Here is a 19,947-nt window from a genome sequence, read left to right as displayed (position 1 = left end):
GGCAGTTTTTCAAAAAGGCATTATTAAGGACACAAGAGCAATCTATTCCACTGCATAGGAAAGATAGGCAGTATGTCAAGAGACAACACTGGCTTCATCAGGAGATCCTGAAAGATCTAAATATAAAAGAGTCCAACAAAAAGTGGGAACTAGGCCAAATTAAAAAGGATGATATAAAGAAATAAATATGTAGGTAAGGGCAAAATTAGGAAGCTCCTTTTGTGCCTTCACCTTAATATAACTAGACACATAAAGGATAATAAGAAAACATTGTATAAACACATTCAAGGCAAGAGAAAAACCAAGGACCAGGTAGGTCTGCTACTCAATGAAGAGGGAGAAACAGTAACAGATCATGTGGAAATAACAGAGGTGCTTAATGACTTCTTCGTCACGGTTTTCACTGACAGTTGGTGGTGATTGGACACCTAAAATAGCGAATGCCCGTGAAAAGGAGGTACGTGTAGAAGCTAAAATAAGGAAAGAACAAGTTAAAAATTACTTTAAGAAGTTAGATGTCTTTAAGTCACCAGAGCCTGATGAAATTTATCCTAGAATCCTCCAGGAGCTGATAGAGGAGTTATCTGAGCTATCATTTATGAAAAGTCATGGAAAACAGAAGAGATCCCAGAAGACTGGAAAAGGACACCTATAGTGCCCATCTGTAAAAAGGGGAAAAAAGGACAATCCAGGAAATTATAGACCAGTTAGCTTAACATATCAGGAAAGATAATGAAAAATAATTAAGGGATCAGTTTGCAAACAACTGGAAGAAAATAAGGTGGTAAGTTACAGGCAACATGAAAGAACATATCTTGTCAACCACCCTGACAGCTTTTTTTTAAACAGGGTAACAAGCCTTGTGGATGGGGAGAAGAGATAGATCTGATGTATCTAGAATTTAGTAAAGCTTTTGATAGTTTTGTGTGCCCTTCTCCTTCACAAACTAGGGAAATACAACTGAGATGGAGCTACTATTAGGTAGGTACATAACTTTGTTGGCTAACCATTCTCTGAGAGGAATTATCAATGGTTCACAGTCACACTGGAAGAGTATATAGAGTGGGGTTGCTCTGAGATCAGTTCTGGGACCTATTGTGTTCAAAATCTTGATCAGTAATTTAGATAATAGCATAGAGCAGCAGTCAGCGACTTTTCTGATGTGGAGTACCAAAATCTGACATTTTGACTTCTACATACAGTCTGAGTGCTAGCGACATTTTGTAAAGTCACAAACAGTACTACTTACAACAGCTTCATTAATAAAATAAGATGCAGATCTTTATCATTTAGGTGGTGGTGGTTGATAGCATTCACTGATCTTTTGCTAATCCACAGGCAGCATGGCTTTGAGCAAGCTCCTGGCTGCATGTGGGAAAGAGGGAGGGCTGAGCTCCTGCCTTTAGTGCCAATGCAAATCAGCTCACATGCCACTCTTGGCACACATGCCAGGGGTTGCTGACCTCATAGAATGATTGGGCTGGAAGGGACCTCAGAAGGTCACCTAGTCCAGCCCCCTGCTTCAAGCAGGATCAACCCCACTAAGTCATCCCCTTGCCAAGCTGGGACTTGAAAACCTCAAGGGATGGCAAATCCACCACCTCTCTAGGCAACACATTCCAATGCTTCACCACACTCCTGGTGAAGTAGTTTTTCCTAATATCTAACCTATGCCTCTCCCTCTTCAACTTCAGACCATTACTCCTTGTTCTGCCATCTGACTCCACTGAGAACAGTTTCTCACCCTCTTCTTTAGAGCTCCCTTTCAGGAAGTTGAAGGCTGCTATTAAATCACCCCTAAGTCTTCTCTTCTATACTATACAAGCCCAAATCCCTCCACCTATCCTCATAGGTCTTGTGCTCCAGCTCCTTAATCATTTTTGTTGCCCTCTGCTGAACCTGCTCCAGCACATCCACATCCTTTTTATACTGGGAGGCCCAAAACTGGACACAATATTCCAGATGCGGCCTCACCAGCGCCGAATAGAGGGGAATAACTATTTCTCTAGATCTGCTCGAAATGCTCCTCCTAATACACCCTAGTATGCCGTTAGCATTTTGGCTACAGCAGCACACTGTTTACTCATAGCCAGCCTTTCATCCACCATAACCCCTAGGTCCCTTTCCGTCATACTGCTGCTGAGCCAGTTGGTCCCCAGCCTATAACAATTCTTGGGATTCTTCCACCCCAGGTGCAGGACTCTACACTTCTCCTTGTTGAACCGCATCAGATTTCTTTTGGCCCAGTCGTCCAATTTATCCAGGTCACTCTGGATTCTCTTTCTACCCTCCAACGTATCTACCTCTCCCCCTAGTTTTGTGTCATCTGCAAACTTGCTGAGGGTGCAATCCAGTCCCTCATCAAGGTCATGAATAAAGATGTTGAACAACACTGGCCCCAGAACTGAGCCTTGCGGCACTCCACTTGAAACCGACCGCCACCCAGACATTAAGCCATTGACCACTACCCATTGGGCCCAACCTTCAAGCCAGCTTTCTATCTATCTTATAGTCCAAGGATCCAAACCATATTTCCTTAACTTATGGACTAGAATGTTGTGGGAGACCACATCAAAAGCTTTGCTGAAATCAAGGTATATCACATCCACTGACTTCCCCATGTCCACAGAACCTTGTCATAGAAGCTAATCAGATTGGTCAGGCAGGACTTGCTCCGGTGAATCCATGTTGGCTACTTTTGATCACTTTCCCCTCTTCCAAGTGCCCCAGAATGGATTCCTTGAGGATCCCCTTCATTATTTTTCCAGGGATTGAGGTAAGGCTGACCAGTCTATAGTTCCCTGGATTGTCCTCCTTTCCTTTTATAAACATGGGCACTACGTTTGTCTTTTTCCAGTCATCCGGGATCTCTCTCGATCTCCAAGAGTCTTCAAAAATAACGGCCAAATGTTCAGCAATGACATCTGCCAATTCCCTCAGTACCCTTGGATGCATTAAATCCAGACTCATGGATTTGTGTACATCTAGTTTTTCTAGATAGCTCAGAACTTGTTCCTTCCCCACAGATGGCTGCCCTCCGCTTTCCAATACTGCATTGTCTAGGATCATCATGTGGGAGTTGACTTTGTCCGTGAAGACTGAAGCAAACAAAGCATTGAGTACTTTAGCTTTTCCTTCATCATCTGTCACTAGGTAATGGCCCCACACTTTCGCTGATAACCTGTTTATTGTTAACATGCCTGTAGAAACCCTTCTTGTCACTCTTCACATCCCTTGCCAGCTGCAGTTCCAAATGTACTTTTGCTTTCCTGATTACTCGCCGGCATTCTCCAGCTGTATGTTTATACGCCTCCTTAGTCAACTGTCCACGTTTCCATTTTTTGTATGCATCCTTTCTGAGTTTAAGCTGACTAAGGATTTCCCCATTAAGCCAAGCTGGTTGTCTACCATGTTTGTGTTTCTTACTCTGCAGCGGGATGGTTTGTTCCTGTGCCTTCAGTGAGACTTCTTTAAAATACTGCCAGTTCGCTTGAACTCTTTTCCCCTTTGTCTTGGTTTCCCGAGGGATCTTGCTCATCAGTTCTCAGGGAGTTTAAGTCTGTTCTTTTGAAATCAAGGGTCTGTATGTTACTGCTCACCCTTCTTCCTTTTGTCCGGATCCTGAAATCTACGATCTCATGGTCGCTGCAGCCCAGGTTTCCACCCACTTCTATTTTCTCTACTAGTTCTTCCCTGTTTGTGAGCAGCAGGTCAAGTTGTGCATGGCCCCTGGTTGGTTCCTTCAGCACTTGTACCAAGAAGTTATCCCCAACATTCTCCAAAAACTTCCTGGATTATCTGTGTGCTGCTGTATTGGTCTCCCAACAAATGTCTGGATGATTAAAGTCTTCCATGAGAAACAGGGCCTGTGATTTGGAAGCTTCACTTAGCTGACTGAAGAAATTCTCATCTACTTCATCTCCCTGATCTAGCGGTGTATAGCAGACACCAACTACAATATCACCTCTCTTACTTCTGCCTCTAATCTTAACCCAAAGGCCCTCAACTGGATTTTCTCCCTCCTTATACTGGAGCTCTGAGCAATCGTACTGATGGGGGATGAGTGCTCATCTCTGGCAGGCCCTGCCAGCAGTAGCTTGTTTCTGATGGAAGCACAGCCAGGCAGCTCTGCTGCAAGGAGGCACGCTGCCCCTCACAGCTCCTATTGGCGACAATTCCTAGCAACTGGCCTGGAGCTGCAGAGTCAGCACTCGAGGAGGGGGAATGCAAGCAGTGTGCCTACAGAGCTGCCTGGCCACCCCTCCACCAGCAACAGCAGGGATGGAAAACCGTTTGCGGGGGTGCCTGGAGGTGAGTGCCCCCCCAATCCGGCACCCTGATATTCTCCTATACCCCAACACATGCCCCGAGCTACCTTCTGGACACAAACTCGCTCACAGAGCTCACCCCACAGCACTCTCCCACACTCCAGCCCCCAACCAACCCCACACTAACTACACTTACAAAGTGGACTTTCTATGCAGGTCAGAAATGCCGCTTTTGAGCTTGCGGGTTGGTGAAGTACCAGATAAAAGGGCTTTTTAGAGAAAAATGAAGGAAAATCAATAGCAACAAAGATCTTTTAAAGTATGAATTCATATTGTAACACAGCCTTTATATCATGAGAATGGAAGCACTGTAAAAGACTCGTCTTTCCCTGTCTACAACTGAAAACCTGTATAAACTAATAAGCTTACAGACCCACCTACAGCTATGGAACAGAGTCAAAGACAAAAAATATGATCATTCATATGGAGTATCAATGGGAAAAAAACAAAAGAATAAAGTATCAACAGTCAGGAATGGACATGAAATTGGTTTTCATTTTTGGATGAACTATCCAAACAAGACACACAAAGTTTATATACACTTTATTACCGTTTTGTTCGCTGTCATTTTAGCAGAGGACCCAAAATCCACAAGTTTAATGTGTCCTAGTCGGTCAATGAGAACATTCTCTGGTTTTATATCTCTGTAAGCAAGCACAACACAATCAATAATCTCTCTCTGCCACTCAGTAGCTGTTCCCTGCTGTCACTTTTACATAACATCTCCTTACTACTCAGTCTCTGTCTCCTCAATTGCACATTGTTCTTCATAAACTAACATAGGAATTCTGTGCAGTCCAGACTTCCAGCTATTACTCCACTTACGGCTTGCGTTTTAGGCAGTCAGCTAGTGAGTTTTCCCCAACGGGGGGTAGCAGAACCCACAAATACATTTCTCCCAGCAGACAGAAGATCTCAAAGAAGAAATGGTGTTGCATTGCCATTTCATGACACATCAGTGCGTTGAACTCGAATGGCAATTGAACATTATATGGATCTCAACAAATGTGCCCACTAATCTTTTCCATCCATGTGTGGAATAAATTTTATGTGTATCGAGACATGACAAATGTGCACCACCTACAGAAACACAAAACCTAGCTGTGGGTGCTCTGATAATCAGCTAGGTGGCATTTTAATTCCTCCTGAGCAGCCACACAAGCACACAACTTACAGGAAACACTGACCTCAACCCAAAACCATAGTACCAATTTATTTTGTGCTCTTTCAAACTCCATCCAAAGCCAAATAGTTTTCCAGATGTTAAAACTCCGTATCCTGCTGTCCTACACTCAGCAGCTATTGTGGGCTGAGACATGTAATAAGTCCAAATGGCTGAATAGTTGGGGTGAGTATCAAATTGGAATGACATCCAAGTAAAATGGTGGTGATTTCCTTAGAAAGTCTTGTAATACACACATTCGCTCAAGTACTCTAACATACTGTATTGGCCTTGTTTATCCCCAACACTCACCTCATTTCAATAATCTCTAAACAGTTCAGATAGTTTATTTTATTATGTGAAGCCAAAATATCCAAACTCAAGTGCTACAGAATGTCTTCATATTTCTACAGAACAGAACAATATAACTGAGTTTCCCAACTTATCTATGGCCATCCTTTCATATTTAGTTTAAGAATTTACATTAAACTTAATGTCTTCAGAGACAACTACTGCTGGAATACAATTAGGTTGCATCCACACTGCCATTCCCTTTCAGAAGATGCATGTAAATGCAGTGGATCAAATATGCTAATGAAGCACAGGTCTGAATATTCAATGCATCATTTGCATAATGGTTGCCATTCACCACATCGAAAGTGCTGTTTTCTAAATGCAAAATAGCCATGTAGACAGGGTTCCTTCAAAAGGAAGCCCCACTTTTGAAAGCACCCTTCTTCCTGAAGAAAATTAGGAAGATTACATGCATCTTCTGAAAGGGAATGGCAGTGTAGGCACAGCCTTAGTTTGTAATTTTTTCCTAACATGTATGAAAGTCCTTGAAACAGATGTTACAGAAGATTTGGAGTTTGCCACTACAATACTCATTCCAGAAATATACTGACAAAATCAGAAGTATATTTCAAAGATATTCCCACCTACCGGTGTACATAGCCCATCTGATGGACACTGTGAATGGCCAAAACTAGCTCTGCTAAATAAAACTGCACCGTACTTTCATCTATTTGGTCTTCATACCGGTTTAAGAGTGACAATAAGTCTCCTCCAGGCTGATATTCCATAACCTGCATTAAATTTTAGAGACATGGTTGTAGTTCAGATATACAAAAAGACATCCCATTAAACCCTTAAATCCTATAGTGGCCAGTTAATCTTATAGCTAGACTTACAAGAATTATATTTCATCAGTAAATATAGATAAACATTAATTTCACCATACATACATTTATGGAAAAATATAACTGAAATTTGCAGCTAGGCCAAGAAAGAAAAACGTTGATTAAAGTTTAAGGCTAAAATTTTGACATACAATATCGACAGTTTCTATTTTAACTTTTGTAAATCTTTAACTTTTCAAATCTTAGTTTCTCTTCATTAATAATTAATGTCTGGTGCACCCCATTGTCTGATGCTGTATAATTCCCCACAACTGCAAAAATATACATCAATAAAAAGCTTTTAAAAATGCTTAGGACCCAAAAAGCAAGTTGGTAAAAGTAGAAAATACGTTTAAAATTAAAAATCATAATTATCTATTAAAATTATATAAAATCCTATTCTATCAAGCCTGCTTATAGTGTAGGAGAATTTACATAAGGAAAGACAACTTCCAGCCACCACAATGTTGCTTAATAAAAACATAAAAAAGTTCAAACTAAAGCACCACAGAAGAGAAAAAAATCTAGAATTACCAAGTAGAGATTTTTTTTGTCCTGAAATGCACAATGTAACTGTGGGATCCACATACTGGTACTTCGAGATAATATACTGCGTTCTTCCTCAAAAAATGACACCTACAAATAAGGAAATGGATTACTTTAGTTCCTAATAAAAAGTAGAAGAATAGATTAGAATTCCCTAGGTCCATAAAAACATCCATCATTTTCATAAACTTATAATGTGCCATTTGTTCAAAAATTACTTACAAACCAACATCTGCCACTAACCTGCTGTGTGATACGGAAAAGTCATTTCACCCCTCTGTACCTCTATTTCCCTTCCTACACTTCATTGCCTTGTTCATTTATAGGACACTCTCCGAGGCAACACCATCTCTCATTACATGCTTGCACAATATCTAATAAAACAGAGCCCAAGCCTCACCAGCCAATACATTTGGAACTTTTAGGTACTTCCATAATAAAAATAGTAACTAATACCACCGGTTGAGGAAAAACAAAATCAGACAAGAACAAGAACACATGCTAGCACATTAAGACCAAGCATCCCACAATTGATTATGCAATAAATACAGAGTGAAACATTAAATGGCAATGCTATTTTCAATGCAATTCATTCAACAAGATTTCCATCAATCTAGCTAATCTCAAACCTCTCTGCACACCATGAGAGAGAATTTACTGTTTAAATATTAGTGTAATTCTTTATTATATCATTTTACTCCAAGTTACACACACTTTTCCCATCATGGTAAATAATCGTAGAGGGGTAGCTTTGTTAGTCAATAGCTTCATAAACAACAAGCAGTCCTGAAGCACCCTAAAAGCTAACAAATTTGTTAGGTCATGAGCTTCTGAGGGTAAGACCCATTTCCTCAAATGACTGGAGTAGACACTTAGAATCCAGGATTTATATAGCAGGGAGGGAGGGAAGGAAAGATGGGAAAAAAATGCAGGGAGAGTTAACTGTCACTAGTAGGACCACTAGATGAAGCAAACTAAGTTACATAGGATTAATGGCAAAATTCTTTTATAGAAGAACGGCTACCTTTAATTCCATTACTGGATGTCCAGGGATGTTAAAGTGTTCCCCTATAGGTTTACATGTATTCCACTTCCTGGAAATCCAACATTTGACCACAAGATTACAGAGGGAGACATCTGAATTGGAATTTATTTTCAAATTTCACGCATTTAAATTAGGTCTTAATAGAGATCTTGACTATCTTATGCATTATGATGGTAATTTCCCCACCTCTGATGTTCTCTGTAATGGGACACATCCTACTTAACTTAATTTGCTTCGGCTGCTGGTCCTACTGATGACAGGGAATCCCCCCAACACTTTTTTTTCCCCCTCCTTCCTCCGCCTCCCTTCCCTCCCTGCTACATAAACCTTGGATTTGGAGGCTATGTCTACACTAGAGCAATGTGTCAACAGAAGTTACTGTCGGAAGATATCTTCTGACAAAACTTCTGTTGACAAATTGTGACCAGACTTCAAAGTGGATCAAAAGAGCGATCCGCTCTGTTGACAGAAAATGGCCAGACTGCCCCATCGCTCTCTCACCAAAATGGCCAACTGGAAGCACAGCAGACAGGGCTTACTGGTGTCCTGGAAGCCCTGTCTGTTGACAGAAGGCCCACTGGAACATCCTAACAGAATGTCTTGGGAATGTGGACAGTCCGCAGGTTTTGTCAACAAAACTCTCTAGTGTACACAGAGCCTTCATGTATACTCCACTCACCTAAGGAACTGGGTCTTACCCATGAAAGCTCATGACTGTATACATTTGTTGGTCTTTAAGATGCTACAGGAATGCTTGTTATTTTTCCCCTCAGAGTTTTTAATCAAAGTTTAATAGTAAAGGAAAGAAAATGGTTATGGCCACTAGGTCACCTCTTGTAGGTCTAACAACATAATTAAAAGACTACACAATAGATGAATACACATACATGTTCTTGTGCCAACAAGGACTCCTTGCTCATCACTTTCATGGCATAGACATCACCAGTCACCTTCTCTCTCACCACATGTACTTCTGCAAAATGACCACTTCCCACCAGATTTTTAACTTCAAAATCCTTCACACTGGGCAGCAGTTCTCGTAACTCAGCTATAATCTCTGAATCTGCACAAAAGGGAAGTTATTTTACGTTAGGCAAGTGACATTTCAGAAAAGTAAGAAACAGTCCTTTAGCTCCCAGCCCTCAAAAACTATTACATCACTTTATAATTCACTCGTTACATATACTAAAACATAATTCATTATTAAAAATATTCATGCAAAGTTATGACTGAGGTTTTAGAGCATCAGGAAATCCAAAACTAGTTTGCACAGCAAACATAACTCAGCCCCTTTCATGGCAACATGCAAATCAGAAATGAAGGCCTATTAAACGATCTCAACCATCCTCAACCAGTATAAGATTAATCTCTAACTGTGTTAAGAGTGCTTTGTCCAGTCTAGGTTCAGAAGCCAAATGGCAGGGTTTTCATCACTTCCTCACAATTTTCCCTAAGAGACATATTCTATAATCTGGCAGAAATGACTGGCAAGTTTTATTGATAGTTTTCCAAAATGTTGCTTTGCTCAGTTTATGACGTTATTCCTTGTTATACTTTTTTGGATCATGAAAATCAATTCCTCTCTCTTCATCATTTTAAATCTCTTCAAACAATAGAGGTTTATCTTCATATAGATAAAAATGGAATGAAAGTTATTAATTAAATTATTTTAGTTAGTTTTATAAACCTCTGTTTAACTGAATGTTATGCAAATAAATCAAAGAAATACTAGAGGACTGTAATGCTGTTCTTTTTAGAATATCAACACATGGGTTTACTCTGACAAAAAAAAAATTTCTTAGATGCCAAACTGCTGCGTAAAGTATATAGCAGGGAAGGGAAAATACACTAAGCCTCCAGAGCCAGCCTGCAGGAGCCAGGAGGCTCCCTACCTGCCTCGCACCAGCTCTGTCCTCAGAGCAGCTCTCTGAAGCTGCCAGTCTGAGAGGAGGCAAAGGAGACTCTTTGCATGCTGCCCCTGCCCCCAACAAAATTTTGCAGCTCCCATTGGCTGGTTTCCAGCCAAAGGAAGCTGCCTGTTTGCAGGATAAGCAGTGCATGAATTCTCCCTCCCCACTCTGGGTGCTCAGTATTCAGTCAGCCACACATAGTCCCTGCAGCCAGAGCAGGGGCATGGAAGGTAGGGACCCTGGCTGAGGAACCAGCTGGACTGCTGTTGTGAACCACCCAAGTGTCTCCTGGCTGGAGCCTGCCTCTGGAACCCCAGTCCTTCCCTTTCCCCCAGCACTCAACACTTTGTCTCCCTCCTCTACCTCTACCCCACACAAACCCAAACCCTTTCCACTCCTGTTCCTGCAGCCATAACTCCTCCCAGACCTTGCACCCCATCCCCTATCCCCAGTCATAATCCAAATCTCTGCAGCCCTTCCTGAACAACTACCCCAGGTCACAACCCACTCCCAAACCGTGCATTCCCTTCTATGCCGTTTCTCCAGGTCACAACCAAATTCCAGACCCTGCACTCCTCCTTCCACCCCAGGTCACAAGCCCCTTCTTCACATATGCCACCTCCCAGACCCCACACACCTTCTTCTGTACCCCAATCCTTTACCCCAAGCTCTCTTCTGCACCCAATCTCGATTCCAGACCCTGCATCTCCTCCATTAATATCATGGAAGAGTGCAGCCTTTGAGCACTTACCAAATTCTTGGAGTGCCCCCCCCCCCCCAGCTTAAAAATTATTGCCAGCCGCGGCATATACCTACATTTTGATATATCTACATACTCACCCACACACCTACACCTTGCATAATACAGTAAATTCTTTCATATCTAGCAACACTGGGACCAGGAGGTTGTCAGGATGTTCAAATATTCCAGTTAATAGCAAGCAGCTGCGGGGAGGCACAGGTGGGAGTCACTGGGCCCCTCAGTAACAAAGTTCAGCTCCCCCTCACACTAGCGCCAGCTCAACCACTGTCCCTACCTTGTTGGTGGGGACAGCATAGAGCCACTTGAAAATGGCAACAGGGCTTGCACATGGCTGCACCGCACAGGCAGCCACTCTGAGCAGCGGACACTGGGCAGGAGAGGAGAGGAGCCAGCCAAATGCACACACATGCATTGCAGAGGACATAGAGCAGGCTAGCCAAGAGGTGGGGCATTGCTCATGGCTCAGTTCTGCTGTCCAGCAGAGTAAGTGGAAGAAGTGTCATGACTCGGGGTTTGAGAGTTATGTCAGTTATCTGAGTGTTCTAGTTCATCAAATACTGGATAAAACAGTCTAATGTACATAGTATCTAAAATATCAAAATATGATGAAGTAATTAAATATTTATCCTTCTTCTAAACTCATTTCTTTTCAAGCCTTTAATTATTCACGTTCTCAAATTCCTTCCAATCTCTTCACAATTGTCAGTGGTTCATATCCAGAATGGGATTGTATGCAGTACTCTGAGGGGCTTAGAATACAAGTGTCTCCTCAACCATAACTGCAGCATCATTACTACATATCACATTATAAAAGATGCATTTAAAATTCTTCAGCTGACTGCAAGTGGCTCTTTGCATATTTATGGAGCTCTGGTAAGTTCAGTAGAGTTCCACCTAAATGCAAGAATCTGCCCAAAGTCAATTATAGGATCAAATCAAAGACAGCAGTATGAGTACTTTATGCATTTAAGTTTCCCATTTAAATGCCCATACTTTTACTCACTAGCCATTAAATTAATTCTAGAATTAATCTCAGAAAACTTACACTTTCTTACAAAGTTGCCCACATGTTTAATTTTCATTAAATTGGGATTGCTGCATTCTTCAAAAAGAACGAATAGGGAATCAAGGATGCCTTCCCGGGAGAGAGGAGACATCTGCTGTTGAGTCACAAAGGGTGGCTTCCCCTGAAAAAAAGCAACAGCAGATGGAGTCTGAGACAATAATGAAAAGCCTCAAATCAATAACATATGTATAGGGAGAGATTATATATTATCCTTAACAAAAAATCACTGATTCAGAAACTAAACAAATAATATTTTAGAGATTCGTTTTAAATATATCAAATCATTGTGTGCATCACTAATCACTATTATAAATGTTTTACTTTTTTTTCTTCCCCTTGAAGAAAATCCCAAAGGCAACAAAAAGGCCAAATCATATCATTTGTGCTCTTTTTCTAGGTCCTTCGAAATCTTTTGATTGGAGTTATCCTATTTTTATAGCAGCCCATGGATTTTACTGTGTGTTTCTGAGATATCTAGGCAATCACCATATCAAGTGTTACCTGATGGAAATACTGTTTGAATCTGGGAAAAAGAGGTGCTCAAAGTGCAGCTAGTTAGTCAAATGATGCTTATGAACACCCTCATCTTCAAATGCACATGAAAAGCCTGAAATGACTAGAGGTCCCAGCATGCAAGGCTGCATCTTCACCTCAGGAGAGTCCACACAGTGTCAGATGCACCATCTTAATCTGAAATCTGTCATGTGAGCAACAGCTCCATATTAACAGTTCGTCAGCTGCAATCATCTACACTTTATGCAGATTAGGTGCAGACTTTGAGTTTCTAGCAAGAAGCTCTCTCCCACCCTCCAAAAAGTAAGCTGGTCTAAGCTCGTGTACCCACACAATACAAAACATTTTATACAGCGAATATAGACACAAACAAAATTCAGCTCATCAGGTCTGAGGACAGCTTCCTATACCTGAAAGAGCAGGTTCAGCCGAGAAGCACGGCTGCCTATGGGCTCCATGGAGGCTGGCTCTGTCAGACTACGTATGGCATATTTAAACTTCAACATCTTCACAGTTTAACCAGGAACACACATCCTAGAAAGCAAGTTGGAAGAGTTGTCAAGGGGAAATATTTTGAAGAATATTTAAAAGAAATCTCAGATAGTTTAAGCCAAAATTTAAATTTTGTAGAAATATTAAAAACTAATTAGGGAAAAAGACTCCATGAAGTGTACTAGGGATCTCATTATTGCTAATATATTTTATAAGGAAGGTTCTGAGCTACTATAGCTATGGGCAGCAGTAGAGAGCTGTACATAGGGCAAGGCAAATACAAGCTGAATCCCTCTAGTGCAACACCCTCAGGACTTGACCAATGCCAAACCATAGAATTTGCCAAACCACAGGAGGTCAATATTGTTTAGCAACGTTATCAATGCTTCTACTGCTTACCAGACTCTTAGAAGACACATAGGGGTAAATTAGAGCTAAATAATAACACAGAACTCTGAGAGCCATGGTTGTAAACAAACTTTATGGGACTGCAGGAAATTTGGCCACACCCATAAGTGGACAGCCAGCTAACCAAAATCATGCCAGAACACAACTGTTGCCAGACCAGAGTGTGCCAGACTAAGCAGGTTCAACCTGTAATTTATATTTTTCAGTCCTGTGGCCAAACAGAAAAATCTGAAGAAAAATGTCCAGATTGACCTGAAGCAATTTTTTCTCCTTGCCTAAATAAAAAACTGAAAAAGTTTTATTTTGGACTCAACACTAAATTTTTTTGCAGGGAGCTAGTTAAATCTAGCTAAACGTATCAACAAAATGTCATTTGAAAAAAAAAAATCAAAATGTCTGATTTCCAAGCTGTCAAAAGAAACATTTCAATTTTATCAGAAATTATTCCCCTCATTTTTGACTGAAACAATTTCCTGAATTTGACCTGAATTCATGAACAGGTTCAATCAATCCAGATTTGCATTTTTAGTGAACAACCTATTTGCCAAAAACAGTCAATCAGCAGTAAGTCCAAGATTCATAATGTCAACAGAAATGTGTGATTGTGTTGTTTCAGTTAAAAGAATGTATTTTTTTAAATGAGACTGTTTACTAGCAATAACCCTTAGCTTTTATAATGTTCAAGTCACTTTTCAGACCTTATGTAATTAATACTCACAATACCAATATGAAGTCCAGAAGACACTACCCTTATTTTCATAGATCAAATATGTGAGACACAGCAGTGATTTCACCAAAGACACAGCAGAAATACACTGCAGTGCCAGAGTTTGAACTCTGAAGTCTGCAGTTCCATTTTCAATGGCAAGATCTCCAAAACTACCTCTCACCATTGTGATGTACTTTTGTGAACCTGAACATCATATTAGGGTCTGAGAATCAAAAAGCGGAACCATATTTAAAAAAAGGAAAGTAACGAATTTATTTTCATTATCCATGAGTTGAAGATTACAAAATATAAAAAATGAGTCAGTGGTGAGGACTAAAGTTAACTTGAAATTAATCTCTTAAATAATTAGTTAAAAGTACTTTCAACTAATGCACTTGGTCCCAAACCCTACTCCTGCTTTTGGAATCCACGGTCCTGCACATGGCTTGAAAGCACCCCCCTCTGTGCCTCACTGTGACTGGAAGCAGGTCCCTTAAGATCTCTGTTTAGTACCTGCTGTACAGAAGATGCCGAAAAGCAAAAATCTGTCTTTGTACATAACACATCCCTATTGGTTCCCAGATATGCTCTTTCATGAAATTACTTGGGGTGTTGGAAAACTTATCTCATTTACAGTAAATGTATCACCTAATATCTGGACTTCACTTACGGTTTGCTGCAGTAGGTGCAATGGGCTCCTTGATGACTGCACCCCACCCCCTCCAGCTGTTACACTGGCACAGAGCAGAAGGCAAAAACAAACAAGTGAAGATATATTCCTGGAGCACAGGCAAGCTGCCCTCACAGCAAGAAACAGTTAAATGCAGGGAGGAGAACCACACTGGAGGAGAGGAGGGCAGACTGAGAGGATAGAAGAGCACTCAGAGTGTATGACATCCAGACCAAGGAAGAGATGCTGAAGCTCATGGTGCAGGAAACAGAGCACCTGCAGTGCCTGATACAGAAGCAGGGAGTACCGCTGAAGCCCATGCTGAACCACATGCCTGCCTAACCATGTTCTATACCCTCCTCCCCTAAGTGCCCCAGAATGCGTGTTGTGGGAGGAAGAGTCTTCCCTTTCCTCCTCACCAGTATTTCATATCTGTGTATGTCCATGTCTTCCTCAGAACCTTCATCACTCTGAAGGCTGCTTAGGCTCTGCACATACCTCAGCATAATGGGGCGCTCACAATATTTGCCACAATAGTTTGAAACTGGTCGGGGTCCATGGTAGCCTTGCAATGGCATCTGCACGGGTACCCAGTAAAAAAAATGGGTATGAAAACAGTTTTTGCCATTGCTTTCCAAAGGGAGGAAGAGGACACAGCACACTATGGAGGCCGATGACACAAATCCAAAACCACCCGTGGCACTTTTTTGTCCCACCAGACACTGAGAGCTTAATCTATAATGCAAGAGGGCAGCAGGAATTGTAGATACATACACAGAGCACATTGCCGACAAAGTCAAAGCTGCCCACCCTAATGGGCAGGCACTGCTTTCATTTCATGTGCCATGCACCCTCGACTTTACAAAACTGGGTGCTAAAAGCTCAACCTTAATAAATTTGACCTAATCTCCTAGTGCAGATGTATCCACCAACTTTTGCAGTTCTACAGTCATATTTTCTTACTATTTTTAATGTTTATTTCCCTTGTCATTGTGCAAAATACCACACACAAAAATGTCAGCAACATTGACCTAAATGAGACTATTGTCACACAGAGTTATTCATGAACATTTATAGTACAGTGGCACAGCTACAGGGCTGCAACTGTGATCTATTGCTATAGCATGGTAGCAAAGACCAGTATTGCACACCTGTGCCCCATTGGGGTTCCACCTATGGCCCACGGGCCACCAGCTGCTCCCCTCCACCACATTCCTCTTGGGCACCAGAGCCCTGCACTTCCTAAGCCGCCCCTCTCCCTCCCAGCACTTTCAAAACGGTGCCACTTATTTGTCACTTTCCAGCTCTCGGAGGGAGAGGGAGGAAAAGGGACAGAGCAAGAATCAGGTGATTCACATGCTCTGAAAGTGCTGGGAAAGACAGTGAGGAGCAGGGAAGTGGGACAGTGCATGAGAGGTGCATGGAGGAGGAGCATACAGAGGGGCCACTGGTGGAGAGCTGCTGAGGCCCACTGAGTTGAAGGAGGGCCACTCATGCAGCCTACCGACTATTCCTGGTTACCCATCCCTGGCATAGACTCTTCTTACATTGATAGAAGGTGATTTTCCATCTATGTAATTAATTCTTCTCCCCATGGAGGTTAAGTCAACCTAACTAGATCACACAATGGAGAATATTTTTTCACAATGCAAATGATATAGCTATGTTGACCTAATTTTTAAGCATAGCACACACCTCGTACACATAAAGTGTTACTGACTAGCTTTAGAAGAGATATAGCAAGAAAGATCATACAAACATGCAGAATAGAGCCACTGAGTAAAAAGAATACTTCTCAGATTGAGTTAATCTAAATTTTCCTCATAAGAATAAGGGTTTCATATGGAAACAGGATCTGTAAACAAACTGTGCCTTTAACCACAAGGGGACATTTCCAAAGCTGCTTAGGAAAATTAGATGCACAACTCCCACTCCACTTATGAGAACTGTGAATCAAAATCCTTAAAACAGATTAAAAATTCTCACCTCACAGAGTGAAGGAGACAAGGAAACCTTTTGGTTAGCAGTACAGTAGAACCTCAGAGTTCCAAACCCCTCAGGAATGGAAATGGTTTGTTACTCTGAACAAAAAATTATGGTTGTTCTTTCAAAAAATTACAGCTGTCAACACTGACTTAATATAGCATTGAAACTTTACTGTTCAGAAGAAAAATTCTCCTTAAAATTTGTGTCTTTTTTTTTGGCACGAGGAGGTGTGGTTTATGTTTAATACAGTACTGTACAGTATTTGGCATTTTATTTTTTTCTGCTTCTGCCAGGTTGTGTATTTCTGGTTCCAAATGAGGGGTGAGGTGACTGGTCAGTGTGTAATGCCCGTGTTCATAACTGAGGATCTACTCCACCAGCTTGATTACCACGTGTCAGCTAGCCTACTGCACTCACTGCAATATTTCACAACCAAATGGTTTCAGGACCATACAGCTATCTAGTAAAGGGAGCTCCAGCACATCTATCACCACCAAGCCTTCTGCTCCCAAAGGAGACGCTGAATGCTGCCACCTCTCTCACTGTGTGTGGTGGGGGGAGGTCTGGCGACCCTCTGCCTGAAGGGTGAGGTAGGATCACAAGGAGAGGAATAATGGGGACTTGACCCTCTTCATCCAACAGAAGAACATAATGGATGTTGGAGGCCTGACCAACCTGCAGACAGGGTCCAGTTTCTTCACGAGACACTGGAGCATCATGGAAGGGGCTGACCCTATCCTCTAATGAGGGGGAACTTAGGCGGGAACTTGACACCCCGCTGTCAAGAAAGAGGAGCTGGGGGTAGGCTGACCCCTCCCTACGAAGAGCTCAGCTCCCGCCGAAGGAAGGGACGTGGGCTCGACCTCCAATTCCCTAACACGAGGCGGGGAAGGGGCCCTCCAAAATGACACCCAACAACTACAGATGGAGACTAGCTGGGGCGCGGGGGGGAAGGGGAAGAGCCTTCCCGCCGCTGAAGGAAAAGGGAATAGTGCCCCTGGTCCAGGGACAGCCCAGGAAAGTCAGCGGGGAAGAATCGAGCACCTCCCTCCAGACGCACAACCCAGCTCGCCCAGACCTCACACGTTCACAGCAGCCCCCCGGTCCACCGAGGCCAGTGTACCCACCACCGCTCCGCTTTGCCGCCATCCAGGTTTGAACGGAGCCGAGGGTAGCGGCCCCAGCATCATCATTTCCGGTGACGTGAGACAGACGTCCAATCTTAGCCAATCCCCAGTGTGCTTTCTGGTGACGTCAGTGCTTCCCGTAGAGCACGTTTGTGCGTTAACCCAGCCCCTGCCTGTTGTGGGACTTGGTTGTTAGACTGGTGTTCGCTCGTCGCAAGGAGGCGGGGGGGAGGGGCGCTTTAACGGTTCTAACGGTCTCTGGTCGCGCGCTTCATCTTCAGCTCCCTTTCCCCCGAGGAGAGCGGGACTGGGCTTTGCTGGAGGCGGACTCTAGCCACGTGGTCGCCAGAGGAGGCCGCCCTCCACTCACCCCAGCATGTAAGGCCTGCTTGGGCCCCGCTAGTGTTGGCATGAGGGGGTAGCGCTGAGACAACGCCACCAGCTGACGGTGGCGCGTAGAAGAAATACGGGGGGGAGGGGAGGACATGTGGTCCCCCTCACAGCGACGTGACGTTCAATAATGTCACTCTCTAGGTGGCGTGGAAATACTGCAGTGCAGCGTGAGGGCTCTCCCAGTCTTCTTTGGGGTGCTCTGCCGAGGGGGCCAAGCTCGTGTAAAGATGTTGCTGCAGGGCCATGTCAGTTGGGACAGTGGGTGTGAAGTCCTGAGGCCAAGGTAACAGGCCCCTTTGACAACGTCCCAGCATTTGCTTTGCAGAGTGAGGGTGCTGCAGCATCAGTAGCATCGTGGCAGGATGCAGTGTGGTGGCATTCCTTAAAAAAAATCTGTGCATGACAACAGGGTCAGGTGACTAGTGAAATTATGTCAGTTGACCAGTGTTCCCACTACATTTTTTTTTGGTCCATGAGCATAATAAATGTTATGTACATCAAGGCATGTGCACCATACATCCTGTGGGCACTCTGCAAATCTGGGCAGCAGGTGAGTCTCTCCTGGGTAGACCAAGTGCTTAGCTTACAGGAAACATTGACCACCTTTTGGACCATCAAATATTCCAGCAAGAATGCAGTGATGTAGGCAGCAGCATGTCTTTTTGATTGTATCATGGTACCATTCCATCATTTTTAAAAATTGGATTGTGTTTCACAATATCTGAATTAAAATAACTCAACAGTTAAGTATCTTGTTTACTGTAATTATCATAATATCCATCTGTAGCTAACACTCTGCCTCTTGTAATTAATTATTTGAAAGAGGTTTATTTTGACATTGACTGGTCAATTGGCCAATTCTTGGATCGTGCAGCTGCCCAACTCTAAAATTATCATATTGCTGTGTAGATTCCCACAAAGCACCTTGTCTTACCATCCATCAACCACTTCACTTATAGTAACGTTGTCTGGGGATCAACCCAGCAAAATACAGGAGTGGTGGTTTTTCCATGACTATGTGCAAGTCATTTTACTTACATGCAATTTCATTAGGGAGTCGCAAGGCTAAATTTTTGTAAATTGCTTTGAACTCTCTAGATTAAGCGATCTATATACATCCTAAATGCTCTTCTAAAGAGAACATTTCTCTGTGTTTTTACACAGTTCCTCTAGTGATTTACTCCCCTCCTTCCCCTGGGAGAATTATAACAATGCCATTAAGATAATCACTACAGATAATTTAATTCTACGTCTAGGTTCATGTCAAGCTACTGAAACTGAAAATTTTAAAATCTAATCTAAATCTAATTTGTTTTCTACCATTCGCACTTCTGAGTTATTGGTAGTAAACTCAGCTTGAACAGTAAACCTATACTGGTCAGTTCTACCTTCCAGATCTCATTAATTACCTTACTGTTGTGATTTTTATATTTTCATCCCTACAAGGGAATATTTAAATCAAAATATCTGTTTATTAAAATTGTTGTAGATGCTCTTGCAGACTCAAAAGCTGCCTGTAACAAGAATGTTGTGTTTCAGAGGAAGAACTAAAAATAACTGATAGCCAGCATTGTTTTACTTAAGGGGCAGTAGAAAGTTAAATCTTATTTCAGGAAACTATTTGCAGATAATATGCCTGTCATGTATATTT

General features: G+C 42.4%; 1 protein-coding gene across 2 annotated transcripts in view; it reads right to left on the bottom strand.

Annotated features, from left to right (window-relative positions):
• The window catches only part of CIT (citron rho-interacting serine/threonine kinase), a 116,033-nt gene extending 103,016 nt beyond the window's left edge, over positions 1-13,017 (bottom strand). For both annotated transcript variants that reach the window (XM_075013019.1, XM_075013020.1), the window contains exons 1-6: positions 12,922-13,017; positions 11,978-12,119; positions 9,147-9,322; positions 7,203-7,304; positions 6,433-6,575; positions 4,879-4,972 (exon numbers count right to left, since the gene is read on the bottom strand). In XM_075013019.1, the coding sequence (XP_074869120.1) occupies positions 4,879-4,972; positions 6,433-6,575; positions 7,203-7,304; positions 9,147-9,322; positions 11,978-12,119; positions 12,922-13,017 (753 nt within the window). The remainder of the gene's footprint in view (positions 1-4,878; positions 4,973-6,432; positions 6,576-7,202; positions 7,305-9,146; positions 9,323-11,977; positions 12,120-12,921) is intronic.
• Between the last annotated feature and the right edge of the window lie 6,930 nt (positions 13,018-19,947).

Source organism: Carettochelys insculpta, chromosome 18 (assembly GCF_033958435.1).
Source record: "Carettochelys insculpta isolate YL-2023 chromosome 18, ASM3395843v1, whole genome shotgun sequence".
Classification (NCBI taxonomy): Eukaryota; Metazoa; Chordata; order Testudines; family Carettochelyidae; genus Carettochelys; species Carettochelys insculpta.
This window is presented reverse-complemented; position numbering and strand designations above follow the sequence as displayed.